Source organism: Tenebrio molitor, chromosome 8 (assembly GCF_963966145.1).
Source record: "Tenebrio molitor chromosome 8, icTenMoli1.1, whole genome shotgun sequence".
NCBI lineage: Eukaryota > Metazoa > Arthropoda > Insecta > Coleoptera > Tenebrionidae > Tenebrio > Tenebrio molitor.
This window is the reverse complement of record NC_091053.1, coordinates 13,855,404-13,873,711: the sequence shown is the minus strand read 5'-3', so window position 1 is coordinate 13,873,711 and position 18,308 is coordinate 13,855,404. Positions and strand designations below refer to the sequence as shown.

General features: G+C 33.9%; 1 protein-coding gene across 12 annotated transcripts in view; it reads right to left on the bottom strand.

Moving 5' to 3' along the window:
* LOC138137123 (uncharacterized) overlaps positions 1-18,308 on the bottom strand; it is an 86,392-nt gene that overhangs the window by 42,977 nt on the left and 25,107 nt on the right. For 10 of the 12 annotated variants that reach the window (XM_069056419.1, XM_069056411.1, XM_069056407.1 and 7 more), the window contains exons 4-6: positions 14,352-14,503; positions 10,397-10,470; positions 8,894-8,995 (exon numbers count right to left, since the gene is read on the bottom strand). In XM_069056419.1, coding sequence (XP_068912520.1) covers positions 8,894-8,995; positions 10,397-10,470; positions 14,352-14,503 — 328 coding nt within the window. Of the gene's footprint in view, positions 1-6,728; positions 6,873-8,893; positions 8,996-10,396; positions 10,471-14,351; positions 14,504-17,608; positions 17,959-18,308 lie in introns of those variants that run through there. The other 2 variants (XM_069056412.1, XM_069056418.1) reach the window with 2 other exon arrangements.

The window sequence follows — 18,308 nt, the reverse complement described above, 5'->3', positions numbered from 1 at the left end:
AATCATCTTTACTATGTTCGCGAAATTCTAGATAAAAAGGGAGAGACAGCAGCTGCAAGTATGAACATTTCAAGAACAAAAATACAAGAGTGGCATGAAAAATTTGGACATATTAATGAACAACAATTAAAAGAACTTGCAAGAAGTAACGAAGTGTATGGTTTGAATATTGGATGCAATGAACATTTAATAAATTGTTCAATTTGTTTGAAAGCAAAACAAACTAGAAAATCTTTTTCAAGAAATGAATCACATAAAAAGGAAACATTATTGGAATTAATTCACACCGATATATGTGGACCAATGAGAGTAAACTCGATTGGTGGATCAAGATATTTTATTACGTTTATTGATGATAAGTCAGGTTGGTGCGAAATTTACTTTATCAAGAAGAAAAGTGAAGCTGCCAGTGCATTTTTTAAATACAAGGCAATGGTTGAAAATCAGCTAGGAAAAAGAATAAAATGTCTTCGATCGGATAATGGAACTGAATATTTATGTAACGAATTTGAAAGTTATTTGGAGAAACATGGAATAAAACATGAAATGACGGTGGCATATACACCAGAACAAAATGGCGTCGCAGAACGAAGAAATCGCACTTTAGTAGAAATGGCAAGATGTATGATGATACAATCGCAATTGTCGCCCTCATTTTGGGCAGAAGCAATTTCTACAGCAAATTATTTAAGAAATAGATGTCCATCTAGAAGTATAAATGGACAAACACCGCATAAATTATGGACGGGAAAGGATTTTAGCGTGAAACACTTTCAAATTTTTGGAACGAAAGGTTACAGGTTAGATAAAACTCCCAATAAAGGAAAATTTGATCCAAGAAGTAAGAAATGTATTTTCGTGGGTTATTCAACAGAAAGAAGAGCGTATCGAGTGTGGTGCCCCGATTCTAAAAGAATTTATGCAACAAGAGATGTAAAATTTGTAAATAATTTTGAAGTAAAAGAACAACCGATGCAGGAAGAATTTACTTCTGAAGATATTATGAAGAAAGAAAAAGAAGTTGAAATATATTTGAACAATTATAGAAAACTTGAAAATGAAAATGAATCAATAAAAAATCAACCAGAAAATGAAGAAACAGAACGTGAAGCTAGTAATAATGAGAATCAATTAGAAGATCAAACAGAAATAGACAACTTGCAAGAAAATTACAACGAAAGAAGAGAAGTAGAAACAAGAGAAAAGGGAAAACCTGGAAGACCAAGATTTCTTTATACAGGAAAGAAAGGAAGACCTAAGAAATTATACGTACAAGCATGTGAAGAAGAAATAACAGAGAAAGAAGGTTCAAGAACAAATGAAATTACTGAAGAAGATCCAAAAACAATTAAAGAAGCATTTTTACGACAAGAATCCGAAGAATGGAGAGAAGCAATGAAAAATGAATTTAATTCTCTAAAGAAAAATAAAACATGGGAAATAGTTGATCGCCCAAGTGATCGAAAAGTAATAGGCTGTAAATGGGTTCTGAAAACAAAATTTAATTCGGATGGTACGATCGCTCGTCGAAAAGCGAGATTAGTTGCAAAAGGTTATGCCCAATTGCCAGGAATAGATTTCCAAGAAACTTTTGCACCTGTTTCAAGATTATGTTCTGTAAGACTAATAATGGCTATCGCAGCACAATACAATTTAATAGTTCATCAGTTGGATTTTGTAACAGCATACCTGAATGGGGATATCGATGAGGAAATTTACATGGAATTACCTGAAGGAATAAATGAAATTGGAGAAGAAGTCTTGTTCAAAAACAAAGTTTGTTTATTGAAAAAGGCATTATATGGATTGAAGCAGTCAGGTCGTCAATGGTACAAAAAATTAGATGAGAACCTACAGAAGTTGAACTTAAGACCGCTCAGCACAGACAAATGCATCTATATGAGAAAAACAAGAAGAGGAAACGAAGAAAACATGGTTTTAATAGCAGTGTATGTAGATGATATAATAATAGCGTCTAACAGCATGGAAGAAATTAATAATCTGAAAGAAAATCTTGCGAAAATTTTCCAGATGAAAGATATGGGACAGATAAAATATTGTTTGGGAATTGAATTTAACGTAAAGAAAAACAAAGTTACTATGAGTCAGAAGAAATATGTTGATGATTTATTAAAGCGTTTTGGAATGGAAAATTCAAAAGAAGTTTCAACTCCCATGGACCCAAATGTTAAACTGTCAAAAGAAATGTGTCCAAAAACGGAAAAAGAAAAAGAAGAGATGACAAGGTGTCCATATCAGAATTTAATTGGTTCCCTCATGTATTTATCAGTTTCAACAAGGCCAGATATTTCATATGCAGTAAGCTGTTTAAGTCAATATAATACGTGTTTTGGAAAGGAACACTGGATTGCTGCGAAAAGAGTACTACGATATTTAAAAGGAACTAGGGACTACGGATTAGTTTACGAAAAAAATGTTGAAGATATAATTGGTTTTGCAGATGCTGACTGGGGAGCGAATCCTGACGACAGAAAATCTTACACAGGATATATTTTTATTTTTGCAAATTGTTCTGTCAGCTGGGAAGCAAGAAAGCAACAAACAGTAGCACTCTCAAGTACAGAAGCAGAATATATGGCTTTATCCGATGCAACAAAAGAAGCCATCTATTTACGACGATTTTTAAAGGAGGTGTTGGACATAGATAAACAAATTCAAATAATGAACGATAATCAAGGTGCAAGGAGCCTCGCACAAAACCCAATTCAACATTCCAGAACCAAGCACATAGATATCAGGCATCATTTTATACGAGAAATATTGCAAAGAAAAGAAATAGAAATCAAATACATACAAACGAGTGAAATGGTCGCCGATTTTTTAACGAAGCCCCTATCAAAATTCAAACATAACTATTGCTTAGAAAATTCCGGCATTAAGAATATAGAATAAAGAAAAAATAAATTTAAGGGGGGCTGTTGTAATATTAAATTTATATTTGATATTAATTAGTGAGCAGTTGCTATAAAAACAAATGAATATTATAAATAGTTTTGAATAAAAAATAATATAAACAAAAAGTCTGTCAATAGTTTATTGAATTAAAAGGATTCTTCTAATAATACTACAATATTTTAGACTAGAATTAAGGAAAGTCACACTCTTGTCGCCTTTTCTATAGAAAATTAGAAACCATGGTCCATGGAGCCCAGATGCCAAAGAGCTTATTAAGCAAGTTGCTTCTTGAAAAATCAGGTATTTCGCAGTCCTCCTCCTAGAGGAAGGAAATGCGTTTTGGGAACTGTCGCCAAAAGCTCAGGACTTGAGGAAGTTTTTTTATTTGCTATGAAATTTTGTTTAGGTGTGTAATGTGTAAAATTTTCCAAATATTGTAATCAATTGTAATATATTAATTTTTTGTTAGTTAATAAAATTAATCGAAAGTTTGTGTGTATGTAAGTGGTAGTTCAGGTGTGTTTATCATAAATTAAATCGCTACGGGTAATTAGTGAGAGCTTATTTTAATTTAAATTTATTTTAGTTTTTGATGAGCTTAAATTAATAAAACAAACGATATTGCTGTTAGTAAGTCAATTAGAAGATTAGAAGATATTAACAGCACATTCAATGATTTATAATAAGGCAAGTACCTAAATTAAATTTAAATAAGATACATTTAATTATATGTATAATCAATCAAAGATCATTAACCGGCAAAACAATATTTGCATTAATAATAATTAATACAAAATTAGTGAGACTGTAAGAATTGTTAAATAGAAATGTAAAATTTTGGTATCTTAATTCATCACTAATTTAAGTCATTTGCAAATTAGTCTTTTAGAAAATTGCGTATCATATGTAAATGAAATTAATGTAAATTAAATTAAGAAAATTTATTACTGTAGGTTTGTGAAACAATTTTTAACAGAAAATGTAATTAAAAAACAATTTATATTAAAATTAGACCAATAAAAAAGCAAATTTTTGTCTCCACTTAACGATTTGCATTTGATTGGATATTTACTATGTACTTCCAAAAAATTAAAAAACAATTACACACCCCTACAATATAAACGAATTATCGTGACTAAAGGATCTAAATTAATTTACATTTAATTGAGATTTAAATTCGTAGGATAATTAAATGTCAATTAAATTAACATTTTGAAATTAAATTTAGCATTAATTTGGTGTTAACGAATTTAACGGGATAAAAATGATTTTATTACTTAAATTTGGATTAATTTCTAAGCATAAATTGCCCCGCCCCGTTGGGCATAATTCTTTTAACTGCAATTAATGTTGTGAATTTACCCCTCATTTATGAGATTATTTTTTATTATTTCTAATAAATTGAAGACAAATTCAACAGTCATTTTGACTTAAGTGCGGCTTGAGTTTGCTAAATTTACAATAAACTGAGTTCACACAAATATTTTTGAAATATTTCTCTTCTCACAAAATATGTAAGATGAATTGATTGAAAAATAAATTCTTTGGGCAAAAGAAATTCATAAAATTCATAATAAAAAGTCTAGAATTTTTAGTTATCATAATTCATATGTAGAAAAACGAGCCTCATTAGAAATTTCATGTTAGTTAATAAAATTAATCGATAGTTTGTGTTTACGCAAGTGGTTGTTCAGGTTGTGTTTACCATAAATTTTATCGCTAGGTAGTTAGAGTTAATTTTAGTTTAAATTTATTTTAATTCTTGACGATACTGAACTAATCAAATAATTATTATGCTATCGATTTTAGTAAGTTACATAGAATACAAATTTAATTTTGTAAATTAATCAGTCAAAGCTCATTAAACAACAAAGCATTATATTAAAATATTCAATGTAAAATTAAGACCCAGTTACACTTGTAAAAAAATGTTTCCTTAATTCGTCACTACTTTGAGCTAATTGCAAATTAGTCCTTTAAGAAATCTCGCATCATAATTTTACTCGTGCAAATTAAATTAACAAAATTTATTAGCTTAGACAGGTAAAACAGTTTTAAATTAAATCACAGAAATAAGAAAACATATCTTCATCATATCTTAATTAAATGATCATGAAATTAACATTTTGAACTGAAATTTATCATTAATTTGGTGTGAATGAATTTAACAAAAGGGGAGTGTACAATTACTTAAACGTTGATTAAATGTTTAACATAAAGTGTCTCCCGACTTTAGTTTCTTTTAATTGCAATTAATTAATTTTATTAGGTTCTTTTCAACATGTCGAAATTAATCAATTTATGTTTTACTGGAGCTTAAGTTCCCACAGTTAATTAAACACCAATTAAATTAATGTTAAAATAGAAGTATTAATTTAATCAACCATTTAATAATTAATTATTTTTTTTGTAATTCACGACGGGTCGAATAGAATGGAGAATTAAAATATAATCACCTAAATTTGCACATTTAAATATTTATAGTCTCCAAATTTAGTTCCAGTTTAATTGTATTTTAGAGGGAAGTTTAAAGAACTTGACAGTACACAGACTAAATTCAATTTAAAGTTAATTCAACTGTTTTTGATCAAATTAAATGAAAATTGTAATTTTTTCAGGATATTTTTAAATCAAGACGGAGATTGGAAAGTCGCAGTTATTGAACTGTCCGTGTGGAGCGCTAGTGTACAAAGTGATCAAAAAGAAAACAAATCAGAGCAGGCGTTGCAAATTATCGGTCACGTCGTAGCGGAATCATATGCAAATAAGCATTCAATGCATGGGCGTGGATAATTTGTTGTCTCAAATGCATACCCCATGAATTTTAGACGTTGGAATTATGATTGTGCATTTTATTATTATCTGATAATGGAACTGGCTGATAAAATAAACACGAGTAACATTTTATATTCGTAAGAATAGGTAATTTACCAGCTTTGATGAGTAGATTTTGCGGTGAACTGTCAAAGAAACGTCAATTTTAAAACAACGGTGTTGATGTTAACCTTGAAAATAATTTTCGATGTCGGCAAACTTTACGGATGTGGTAAAATGAGTTTACCGTTGAGGATAAAGCATTAATTATTAACAATTAATTAATTAATAATAGATTTTTTTGGGAGGTAGGCAACCAATACACGACTGTGTACATCAAGTATATATAATCTGTACGATCAAGCTAAGAAAGACGTTTCGATAAAACAAAAGATAAGGTGCTGCCTCTTGATTTGTTTTCTTGTTGATCACGTTGTATCATTCCCTAAGACTTTTAGAAAATTGTCGAAGAATGATTTCTTTATTTCAGTCTTTACTAGATGTCACAACTATGCATTAAAGGTTATTCTAGAATAAAACAAATGACTGCGTTCGCCTTTGTAACGGAAAATAACAAAAAAAAAATATATCTATGAAATTGTACTTTAGCACGATATTATTGTATTACTCTAATTTTCGTTCCCACACAGAAACTGAAATTAAATTCTAATGGAGTTTTTTCACTTTAAAACGTCATTAGCGCGCTGTTTTATTAATTCGGGGTAAATTACACCATAAAAAACGGCATAAATTTGTGTTTGAACAAAATCGAAAAAATATCGACCCCGGTCCTCGTGCATAATTAATTTTCAATGTCGGACGAAAATTGTTCTCACGTAGCCAATCAGAGCCTTGACGTGACACAATTAAAAGCAAGTGTCCACCAACATGGAGATATGCTAGTTACGAATGAAAAGCGCTTTGTCCCGCCGATAATAGGAGAGGAAGTAACGGCCTAAACCGCCACCATTGGCGATTTCCAAAATCACTCAACTTACGCTCCCTCTGCGGTCCATTTCTTTTCGTCCGGAACAATTTGGCCAACCTCCGGTTCTTCCTCCTCGCGGTGGCGGACTCGACGAGCTTGTCAAAACAGATAAACCACCGGAATTTCATCTGGAACACGACTATGGATTTTTCGTGTCTTGAAGCGTCGCCGACGTGATAGTCGAAGTTGGTGGAACTAATGCGTCTGGCGCACCTTCGCTTTATTGTTTTTCGTTCGTTTGATTGGCTTTTATTGTGCGACGTACTCTGGAAATTTATTCCCGGAGCTTTTGAACAGATCCAAGTGAACTTTTATTGGACGGATCTAATTAATGAGAGTTTTTACTTCGGGGAGCCAACCTCGGGGAAGTTTGCGAGGATCTGGAAAGCTACTTAGCCGCACCTCGGGAGCTTAATTATTTTTTACTGGATATTAGTGGTGGAAAAGTTACGTAATTCTACTTTGTAATTAGGCGAATTAAAGCGTCGCAAATATTGGCGCTGGGTGGTAATGGCGGCCGTGTCAGTGGGTTTGGGTGGAAAATGTTTTAATGGGTTGACAAATAACGAAACTGTCCGGGTGGGGTTTGTGTATACGTTCAAATCAAACAAAAACTTTGCGTTAATGGAAATTTAAATGAAGATTAGTGCAGGTGAAAATTTAACAGGTTTCGATGTTACGGAGGTAGAATGACAAGTCTTTCGCGGCACATCCTTTAAAATTTATCATTTTACTGTTTTGCTATTCCAGACACCGTCAATATTTATTTACATCTGTTGTAATAAATGCACGAATTCTCTTAACAACATTTATTGTTGTATTTTTATCGAAAAATCTAATTTTGCGAATGGAGTGTTAATGAACACATCTTAGGAAGTCGAGTCACGATTTGCGCTTTCCATTAAGACTTAATTGGTGTTCAGAGATTTTAATTTTCACCCATTTACAGTTATTTATTACAACTCTTGTTCACAACTAAGCTATTTAAATACTTATGCCAAGTATGGAGTGTTAAATGGAAAGTTTGATTCCAAATGATTAAAATTTTCACTTTAACAATGTAATGAATTGAAAACTGTAATAGTTATTTGTATATCAAGGCCGCGAAATCATTCTTTAACGTACCGAGAGACAAATTGTCGCCGAGGCCGCTTGCGGCCGAGGCAAACAATCTCGAAAATGTTAAAGGATTTCGCTTACATTTGTAAACACAGTTCACATTGTTTTGGGATAATGGGAGACCACCATATACAGGGTGTTAGGTAAATGTCCTGCCAAACTTGAACCGCGAGCTACTGGCTTCATGTAGAACTCGGAAAAAATATTTAAAAAATTCTATGTCAAAAAATAAATTGACATTTAATTTTTGAGGTACAATTTTTTTTAATTGCTTTTAGTCTTCTACGTTGTCCCACAACCTCGGAGGTAAAATTTTGGCATATTTTAAAAATACACCCTGCATATCATATTTTATAAAACGTACGCCAATGCGAAGTAACCTCTAGGAAATATACTTTAAAACAAAAAAACCGCATTGGTGTATGTTTTATAAAATATGATATACAGGGTGTATTCTTAAAATATGCCGAAATTTTACCTACGAGGTTGTGGGACAACGTAGAAGACAAAAGCAGTTAAAAAAAATTGTACCTCAAAAATTAAATGTCAATTTATTTTTTGACAGAATTTTTTAAATATTTTTACATTTTTACATGAAGCCAGTAGCTCGCGGTTAAAGTTTCGCCGGACGTTTACCTAACACCCTGTATATATGTAAAAACATAACCTAATTCAACAGACAACTTTACTACCAAATCAAATGCAAAATTTCCATGGACATTCAATTTTCGCCCGATGCACCTGAACGAGCTTAACGAACACATTTCATTGAACAGCAATGCCATCAACTTCATTCTCCGTGTCAACACGACCCGGTGTAGCGCAGTACAAAACTCTCCCGCCCGGTGTTTATTTGATTTGGCAGAAGTTTGATTGGGGGTGGAGTAGAAATTTGGAAAATGTCCAAACTCGTTACTCCAGTGTGTGACAACGACGACATCCGAGTCAAGTCTCAATCAATAAACCGGTCGTAGGTGCAAGCGTGCAGCAATAAATCTAACAGACCCTGTCTAAAAAGGGAATTCGGAGAAGAATAAAATCGGCAACAGTACTCACCATCAATACCATTGGTATTTCCGTTCGATGTTTTGTGCTCGTTGCTCGTCTCGCCTTGGGAAACGCTCTTCGAGGTTATGGTGTACGAAGTAACGCTCGACTCTGCAAGAAATCTTGTGTAAATAGACTCGCAAATATGCATGGCGAAGAATTTTCTTTGTGGAGGAGTTTATTAGTCAAGATGCGAAACGTTGCATTTCTCTTCCGGGGCGCCGTAAATAATGCCATTCGGCGGACCGTGAAAATGATTTTTCCCTCGGCGGAGACGCAATCTCTGGGGACCGAGAGGCGAATTCGAAAAATGTTTTTCTGATACTTCCATGATTAAGTGGCTGGGGGTCCAGAAGCGCCATTACTGCTAATATACACTCCCAGCGTGGCTTACGCCACGTATTGATTTATTAACGGTGTGGTTTTAATGCAAGGGTTGCGGCGACTAGCTGTTTTGGGAGAAAAATGATAAACGACAAGTGTTTTCTTGGAGTTTTTACCGGTGAAGACGTCACTTGAATGGAGGGGATGGAGAACTGTTTAAAAAAATGCATCGATTGGGGCACGGCGAGATGTACTCTTCATCAGAAGCGGGAAATTGGGGGATGTGGAGAGAAAACATTATTACTAAAGGGATGTATTGATGCTAACACGTGTAAAATTGAATTATTTTAGAGACACCTTGTACATTATCTTAAACAATATTTTTTACAGGGTGTTATTGAAATGCGCGGCAAAATTTTTACCACGAGCTACTGGCTCATGTAGAACTCGGAAAAAATTCTATGTCAAAAAATAAAATGACATTTAATTTTACCTCGTAGGTAAAATTTAGGCACAATTTCAAAATTGTTTTCCTATTTCCTAGAGGTTACTTCGCATTGGCGTACATTTTAGAACACTAAAAGCAATTAAAAAAAATTGTAGCTCAAAAATTAAATGTCATTTTATTTTTTGACAGAATTTTTTTTCCGAGTTCTACATGAAGTCAGTACCTCGTGGTTAAAATTTTACCGTGCATTTCAATAACACCCTGTATATTATCTCGGATAATATGTTATTATATTATTATCATGGATGAATGTGTGGAAGGAATGAAAACCAATGATTGCTCATCTCATTTAAATCTTTGCGCCAAAATCTTGTACTTGTCATAGGTACAGCGCCACGAGCGACTGAACCAGAAACTAAAAATGTTTCATTCCAAAGCATGAAACTACAAGATAAATAAAAAAAAAAACAAAGAAACTGGACTTAGATGTAAAAACGATAACGTGGGGCCAGTGACATTTAAATTGTGCCGCCAAAAATGACAACTGACATATGGAGCGCTGCACGCAGCACGCGGTGACTAAAGACCACGACTGTTCCACTGGTCAAGTGACACCAACCTTGTAAAAAATGCAAGAACTAGACCCCTTTTCGAAAAGTGACAGAATGTCACCTATCACATCCCATCAAATCTCCACCTTTTTAATTTTTTATGTAAATTGGCACAACAAAATGACTTACTTTTTACGGTCTCCGAGTGCGTCTCCTGATGTACGGTCTTATACTGCCTCCTCTTCGGCGAGCCGTTGGTGTCCCTGTAAAAGCGAGGATTATGTAATCGTCGATGATCAATCAATCGATCGGTATTTATTGTTGGGAGCGTGTTGTAAACCGTGTACGCGTTCAACTTGTCGGATATTGTCATGTCAGAGCAGAGGATTTCTGCTTGGGAAGTTTTAGGGTCATCGGGAGTGACGGATGGGGCGAGGCAATATCATGTGGGCACATCACGATGTCACCTTATTTATTTTTACGCCGGTTCGGTTCAACGTCAAAGCGAAAAATGTACAAATTGGGGAGTTTCGACGTGGGGTTGGGCGCGACAGGGGGCGGATCAGGTCGAGTTCTTTTGGGAAAAATATATTTTTTTTGGGTGGATGAACGGTGGATGGAATGAAAATAAAGCGGAACGGAGAGGAGGAAATGATATTCGTGGCGTTGTAGGAATTATGATGTCACGGCGGAGTGACATGATTGTTATTAGAAATGATTGTTGCTGGGGTCTGTGCAATTTAGTTTTGCGCGGAATGCATCGATGTACAGGTGGTCGTGAATGCATTGTCATGTTCATGAGTAAGTGTCAGCTGGCAGAGAGAAGGATGGGAGAATACAGAGGCAAAATTAAATACGTCAGAGGCACAAGTGTAGATGAAAGAAAAAGGCGAAAAGGGAACAAAAAGACAACAAACAACAATAATAATAATAATATTTTAAAAGATGCCCGATTTGCATACTTAGTGCACAATTTTTTTTTAAGTTAAAAAAAATACAATTTTTTACATTCTACAAATTAATTATTAAAATATAAATGTTTCAACCATCTGACAATATCTATTAAATATTTTTTAATTATTGGTGCCCTCTAGTAAAATCGACATTTCATTATTTCTAAAGATAAACTCAGACATATTCAAAAAAGGTAAAAAAAAAAGAAATTCAAAACACGTATTCTACTCGGTATTCTATATTTTTAAAAGATTTGAATTTAAATTTTTCAAAATTAATTTTTATTCATGATTTCTTTATTTTTTGAAAATTCCGTAACTCCGGTGTTTGAAAATCTCTGAATTTCTGATTTCTGATAAAAGTTTGTTTTTTCTATTTCAGTTGTACTCTTGAACATTTTTTTCTTCGAAAATCATTACTTATAATTTTAGAATAAACTTCTTAAATTTAAGGAAGTATTAAACTATTAGTTGCAAGTAAAAAAATGTAAGCCTAGGATTAGAAGTAATTTTAATCCTAGGAGGTAAAAGTGTTGCCTTAGTAACACGTAACTTTTTTGTATAGTTACAAAACATCAACTTTAGTGACAGAAAACGGTATTAAAAGTAACCTCTTTTAAGACGGTTGGAGAAAAAAATATACTGTTGAGCACAGCATATTTCTTACGATAATCTATTTCCGAAGCAGTTTTATTAATAAAAATGGTTATTGGGAATATTCACGACAATCGGTTTTGTGTTTTGTATTTTGAAAAAGAAGAGAATTTTGTGTTTTCTCACAGCATCGTGGAAGAGTGATTGAAGACTGGCAGTGTAGATGCAGGCAAGTCTATTGGACGTGTTAAAGTAGCTACGCCAGATGTTGTGGGAAATGTTAACCAAATTGTTCAACGAAATCCTCACATTTCTGTCCGTCCTTTATCCCAACAAACAGCCAGATTTGAATTAATAATTAACCCTTTTCCTCCTTTGTCCAAAATTAATTTCCATCATTTTAGTACTTCCTCAAGAAAAATCGTCAAGAAAGGCATTACTTTTTTACTGATGAAGCTTGGTTTCACCTTTCTGTTTTCGTCATCTCTCAGAATGATACAACTTATTGAGGCGCCATCGCGTCCAATTAAAATTGATGTTTCTGTTGCAACATTCCGATTTTCTCAAATGAAATTATTAGCGCTCAAAGATACCAAAGACGCGTTCTTGGGTCATTTATAAATCAACTAGATGATGTGGAACAAACAAACGGCTATTTCCAACAAGATTCAGCGTACACAATAGGAACAGCAATTAGAAAAATTATTATTTAGAAGTGTTGTTGCCGGCTCGATTGATAAGTGTAGGATTGTAGCCAAGCCGATTACCTGATTTGGCTCCTATTGATTTATTTTTGTTCCCCCATTTAAAAAACTTGTTTACACGTCCGATTAACAATTTGCAAGAACTGCAATAAGCAACTAAAGATGCTGTAGCAAATGGACCAGGGACCAGTAATGCAGATACAGATTTTTCTATTTTCAATTACATAATTCAATTAATTTTCATAAAAATTCAGAACATTTTCTTCTCACTGTTTTAGTCGTTATTTTGTTGTTTCAAAATTTTATTGGGAACTAAGGAAAGTATAAGCAAATTGTTCGAGTTTTAAATTTGATTTGAGAAAATTACAATTTTTTTATGGAAACCATAATAAACAAAAATTATCAAATTTAGTACAGAAATGATGACATTTCACACTTAAAAATCAAGTGACAAGAACGGAAATAAGATTTGGTGTGCGACAGGGATATTCACACACGCCGTCCTCATTTCCTTCATTTATGACAATACAAAAATTGTCTGAAAGCCAACAGACACACTAACATGTTTTCTTCTTACTTCAATTTCTCCGTCAATATTTTTTTCACTTTAAGATGTGAAAGCTTCATGAGTTCCTATGTTGAAAAAGCTTAGAAGATAGGTTTTAGAAACATTTTTTGCGGACTGATGAGGACCAAAAAATTCTTTCCTTCAATCGAAACATAAATCAAATCGTGTGGTTTTTCTCAAAGCTCTGTGACAGTTTGTTTTAATTAATTTTTTACGTTTATTAGTCTTCGATGTTTTACTGTTATAAAAATATTTTAACACTAATCAAAGGAATTGAGATGATTTATAGTGCCAACCCAACGCTGTAATAATAAGAATAGTCATGTCATAATAATAAGATCATTTTAAAATTAAGTGGGCCATGTTACTTCACTTCTACATTTTCTTCAATCTCATTACTACATACAGATGCCCAAATAAATTCAAAATTTCTCCGGTGTTTTTTTACAAAAAATTGCAATGCTACACTTTGGGCAAAATTTACAAACTATGTATAAAAAATTTCACCAGTCCCTTTAAAAGAACCTTTTTTATTTTTTACTCGACCCAATGTAACGCTTCACCTATTTACGAAACTATCAAAGAGAATATTCTTAAAACTTTGTCCCATATGTACATATGTTTGCATTATTGAATAACTTACCTTGATTTATCGTTGTTTTTTTTTATTCTAAACTTGAGTGGGCAAAACAATTCCTTAGATTTTTTTCTTGGGAAGGACAATAATAAGATTAATGAACGATCCTTAATAAATTGTTCCATTGGTAATAAGCAATCAATCAGTCATGTGTCAGTAAGAAGATTTATGAGTAATAACAAAATGCGTCGTATCAAAACCAGTGCAAGTATATGTATTCAATTTTTTATCTAACAAAGTATTGAAAAAGTATTTCGTAAACATTTGGTTCAACACTCTATTTCTAAATGTGTAGCATTTTTTATTTTTCCCATTTCATGTTGATCAATTATTTCAAAATGGTTAAATTTCGAGTAAATGAGCACCTGCAACATCAGTATTATTATTATTATTATCATCATCATCATTCATCACTGTCATGTGCGAGTCTATGGTAGTTGTAGCGCTGGCGCCATCTACACCTCATCTCAAAAAACCGTCTAGAAATCTTCATTTAGTCCATTTAATTCCGAAGCGATTCTTCCCTCGCCGTTCTGTTTTCGCAGCAAACAATATCGTTCGCGTGCATAAAGTCAAAAGCGCAAAATCAAAACCTTATCTCGACTTCCGTTCGTAGCGAACGAAAGAGCTTTATTTTATTGGCGGGTGTAAAGCCGGTAATGACACGTTCCGTCGAAGGTGCACTTACTCATTCAGCCCTAGCTTGAGGGTATCTCCGGAATTCCTCAATAGAGCGTGAGCCTCTGCGTTGGAGATATCCTTTGTGGATTGGTTGTTAATCGAGGTGATGAAATCTCCTTCTCTGATGCCTCGGAGCGCCGCTTTGCTGCCCGGGTTTACCTATATCAAAACACGTCAGTATAGAAAGTTGCCTATCTGCGGAATTGACGGAATCTAATCTAGCAGAGTCGGTGATTTTTTTCCCTACCGGAGCGAGATCAGATGAAATGTTTATTTGAACAAGACTTTTGGGGATTTTATTGTCAAAAGGATGCGTCTGGTTGGGACAACGGAGGGATTGTCTGGTCTGACGAAGATTCTAATAGCGATGCGTGTTTACATCGGTTCTTTATTAGATGTTTTGTTATTCAGGAGAAGTTTCAATTTTGAATTCGAGAAATGAACGGATGTGCCGTCGGCTGGGGCATCTCTACTATACATTAAAGATTAGATTCGAAATATAAACTAATTTGGCTAAAAATAGAACGGTAGAAATCTACACAAACGCCAGGAATGCCGACAGACAGTTTTATTATTAAAGCCAAACGTGACAGGCTTTTATGTTTTGTTGGGATTCAAAAATGTTTTTTAATTAAATCTGACGTTCTTTTTTGGGAAATAATCAGTAAATTTACAACTTGTAATAAGTGGTTGATGACGAAACTCCCTGAGACTGGCTAAAACCTCATACTTTTACTAAATTGAGCCACAACACATCTACCTACGAGAAAAAAAAATCAAAATGTGACAATTATATTGTTTGAATTATTCAAAATACCTACGTAAAAATTTGTCGGAAAATGATGTCACCGTTCCCCTTTGACACAAATTCGATTTAAATTATTATAAATCGTCGAAATCACACCGACGATATTCTAACCTCAAACAACTATCAACACTGTGGAAGTGTGACAAAATCGCATTGAAACACTAACTGGGCAAAAATCTTTCTTCTTGGCTGATGTTGTCTTTCTATTTTACTACATTTTGCTTTGCAAACCTTTTTTACACAGAAATTAATTTTTTTGAGTTTCTTCATGAATCTTTCATAAAACTTATTCAGAAAACAACAAAGGCTTAAACAATAAAGTAAAAGGACTGTAATTGTGAGTAAAAGCATAAAATGAAACCTCAAAGAAGTTGCTCAAAATGCCTGCCATCGTTCGCAATGCACGACGTGTCCAAGAAAACCGAACTCGATTCAGAATGTCTCTGTTTTGAAACATTTCCTGAGCGACGTTTTGAACTGGCAGCCAAACTACAAACTGAGAAAGTTCCGACTACTTGTTTGTGGCTGATTCTCAATTCCGTGAAGAATTTCTTCTTCTGCAACTAAAATGCGATTTTCTCGTTGGCGACCAAGATCGCGTTTATTCATTTCGAAAAATATCAACATTTGTATAAGGCATTATTGGCTTAATCGTTACCAATTGTGGAGTTCTACCACTGGTTAAAATACCTGCATAACTTTGGGAGACAATTAAAAAAACAGTTGAAGAAAATTTTTAAAATGTTCGTCCATTTAATTCTCTGTTTTCTAGAAGTACTGTGGCGAGCAAAAAAAAACTGGTCGTCAAAATCATGGTTTGACGCAATGGAAAATGCTCCATTGTAAAACGGTCGTAATAGTTATTTATGCAACGAGGTTCCTCGCTACGCTCGTATTTTAATCTGGCCTCTCGGGCAATTAGAAAAGCCCAATTTACACAGAAACGAGTTGCATACAAACTTTTATTGTTTGAAAGACGTCCCTAAAGCTTCCAAATCTTTTAAAAATGATTTCGCATTTGCTTTTGACAGTTTTGACAAACTTTTCAAGAAATGTCACTTTGAATGTGTTGTCTAGGGCAACGGTTGGTTATCTGCTATTTTTTGCTTTAGAGCAGTTAGGAGGCAGTTCACAAAGGAGAAAAATGAGAATTTATGATAGTTGAAAGCAATAAATATCATAACCTGTCATCATGTTGTATGACGTTAATTGACACTGATTAATTAATTTTTTGACACTTTGTTGACATGGGCATAATCAGGCAGGGAAATTTTTTTCATTTGTGACAATCTAACCAAATTTTGAAATGAAATTGACGACCATAATTTTTTGCTGCGACAGGAAGAACTCAAAAACGAATAAATCATAATTTAAAATTTCACAGACTCTTTATAGGTATGCAACAAATAATTTTAATAGTGGGTTACACTAATAACAATTTCACGATTTTTCATGCATAAACCCACATACCATGAAGGTTAAATTAATTTTAATTGTTATTTGATGTTAAGAATAAGTACTTCTTCTGTCTTAAGCATCTTGCTAATATACATAAATACAAATAATTTTGATGAGAATCAATAAAAATAAAAATACAAAAAAAAACTGTGGCATCTGGAAGCCCTAAGAAATCCAAGAAACCAATTTTTAATTTTTTAAAACAAAAGGGATAAAGTAACCCTATTTCTGCATATTCTACGCCTCAGGCGGGGCAATATTTTTTAAACCTTGGTAACCAAGCGTGATGATCGTAGTGATAATGAAGGACTATACAACAATATGAAAAATTTATATTTTTTTGCAAAATCTTGGCAACCACAGATTGACAGTTTAAGAACATCAAATTTTTTATTTCGTTATTGCTTAACAACGTGAAGTGTCTTTTTAAAATACCTTAACTCAGTGGTGCACTAACAATTTTAACCCAATTTTTAGTAATTTTTATCTCGAAAACTAGAGGATTTTTATTAGAATTTTCTTTTGCCGATGACTTCAACTCACCATCACCAATTACCAGTTTTTTTTTGTACTAGCAATTTTCAAACAGCCTGTATATACTATTCTACTCCCCAGCGTCAACTTAATAAAATTGTGTGGGGTAAGTTGTGTTTAGGGGAAAATCTGTCAAAGAGTCAAGTGAGAATATAAACACGAATTCGGAATCATTTATATGTAAAACGCAACAACGCTTATATAAAGCGTACAAATGCACTTGCAGTGCTTCTCTAACATATCCCTGGGGACAAAGATCAAAACTGCCAACCCTACAACGTAAAACGTTCTAATAGGTAATGTGACATGATGATTATCTCGATAGTTATTACGTCCAACATTTGGAAAGAAACTCTGCAAGTAAAAAAATCTTCGAGATTTCTTTAAAATGTTCTCATTCTTTCTACATAAATGCGCATCACGTGATTTCCGCCTACCCCAAAACCTATCTAGTGCAAACCCACCGAGTATTCCTGGTGCTTCTCCTGCCCCGAGCAGAACTTCAACATCACTCCCGCTTCAACGATCACGATCCAGACGTAGCAAACCAACTGACAACTGAGACCTTCGTCTCGAAAAAAAATCAACTACCATACAAGTTCATTAACATTCACTCGGTTTCCACTATCACGAGAGGGTGCGCAAGAATGCTAATATTAACAGAGCATCAGTATGCACGCGGCCTCCGAAGACAAACACCCACAATGTTCCACTAAACGTTTATATATTCATACTCAACGGCATAAGTTTTACCGGATTATCACGTCGACAATAAACGGGCCCCGAAAACGTCACCCGATCCAGCTACGCCCTCCACGGATCATCTTACACTTGATACACGCGCGGCTGTACAAAGTTTTTCAGAGATAAGGGAGGCCCAGGAGATGATGGTGTCGGATGTGGGTGTGGAATGGAACAGTACGACAAGTTGGTAGCGACATGGAAACGTACATAATTGCAATTTAATCGGACGGAACGGTGTTATTGTTTTTTGATAGTTGATAAGTCAACAGCGGGGGACGAGGGAATTGTCTTTGATACGGTTGTTATACGTGACACAGATTATTTTATTCGATTTGGAGATAACTCCTTGAAGCGTCGACTTCAATTACATCTTATCGGAACAGGAGATTGTTTTTTCAGGTCTTGGACAAGAAGAGAAGC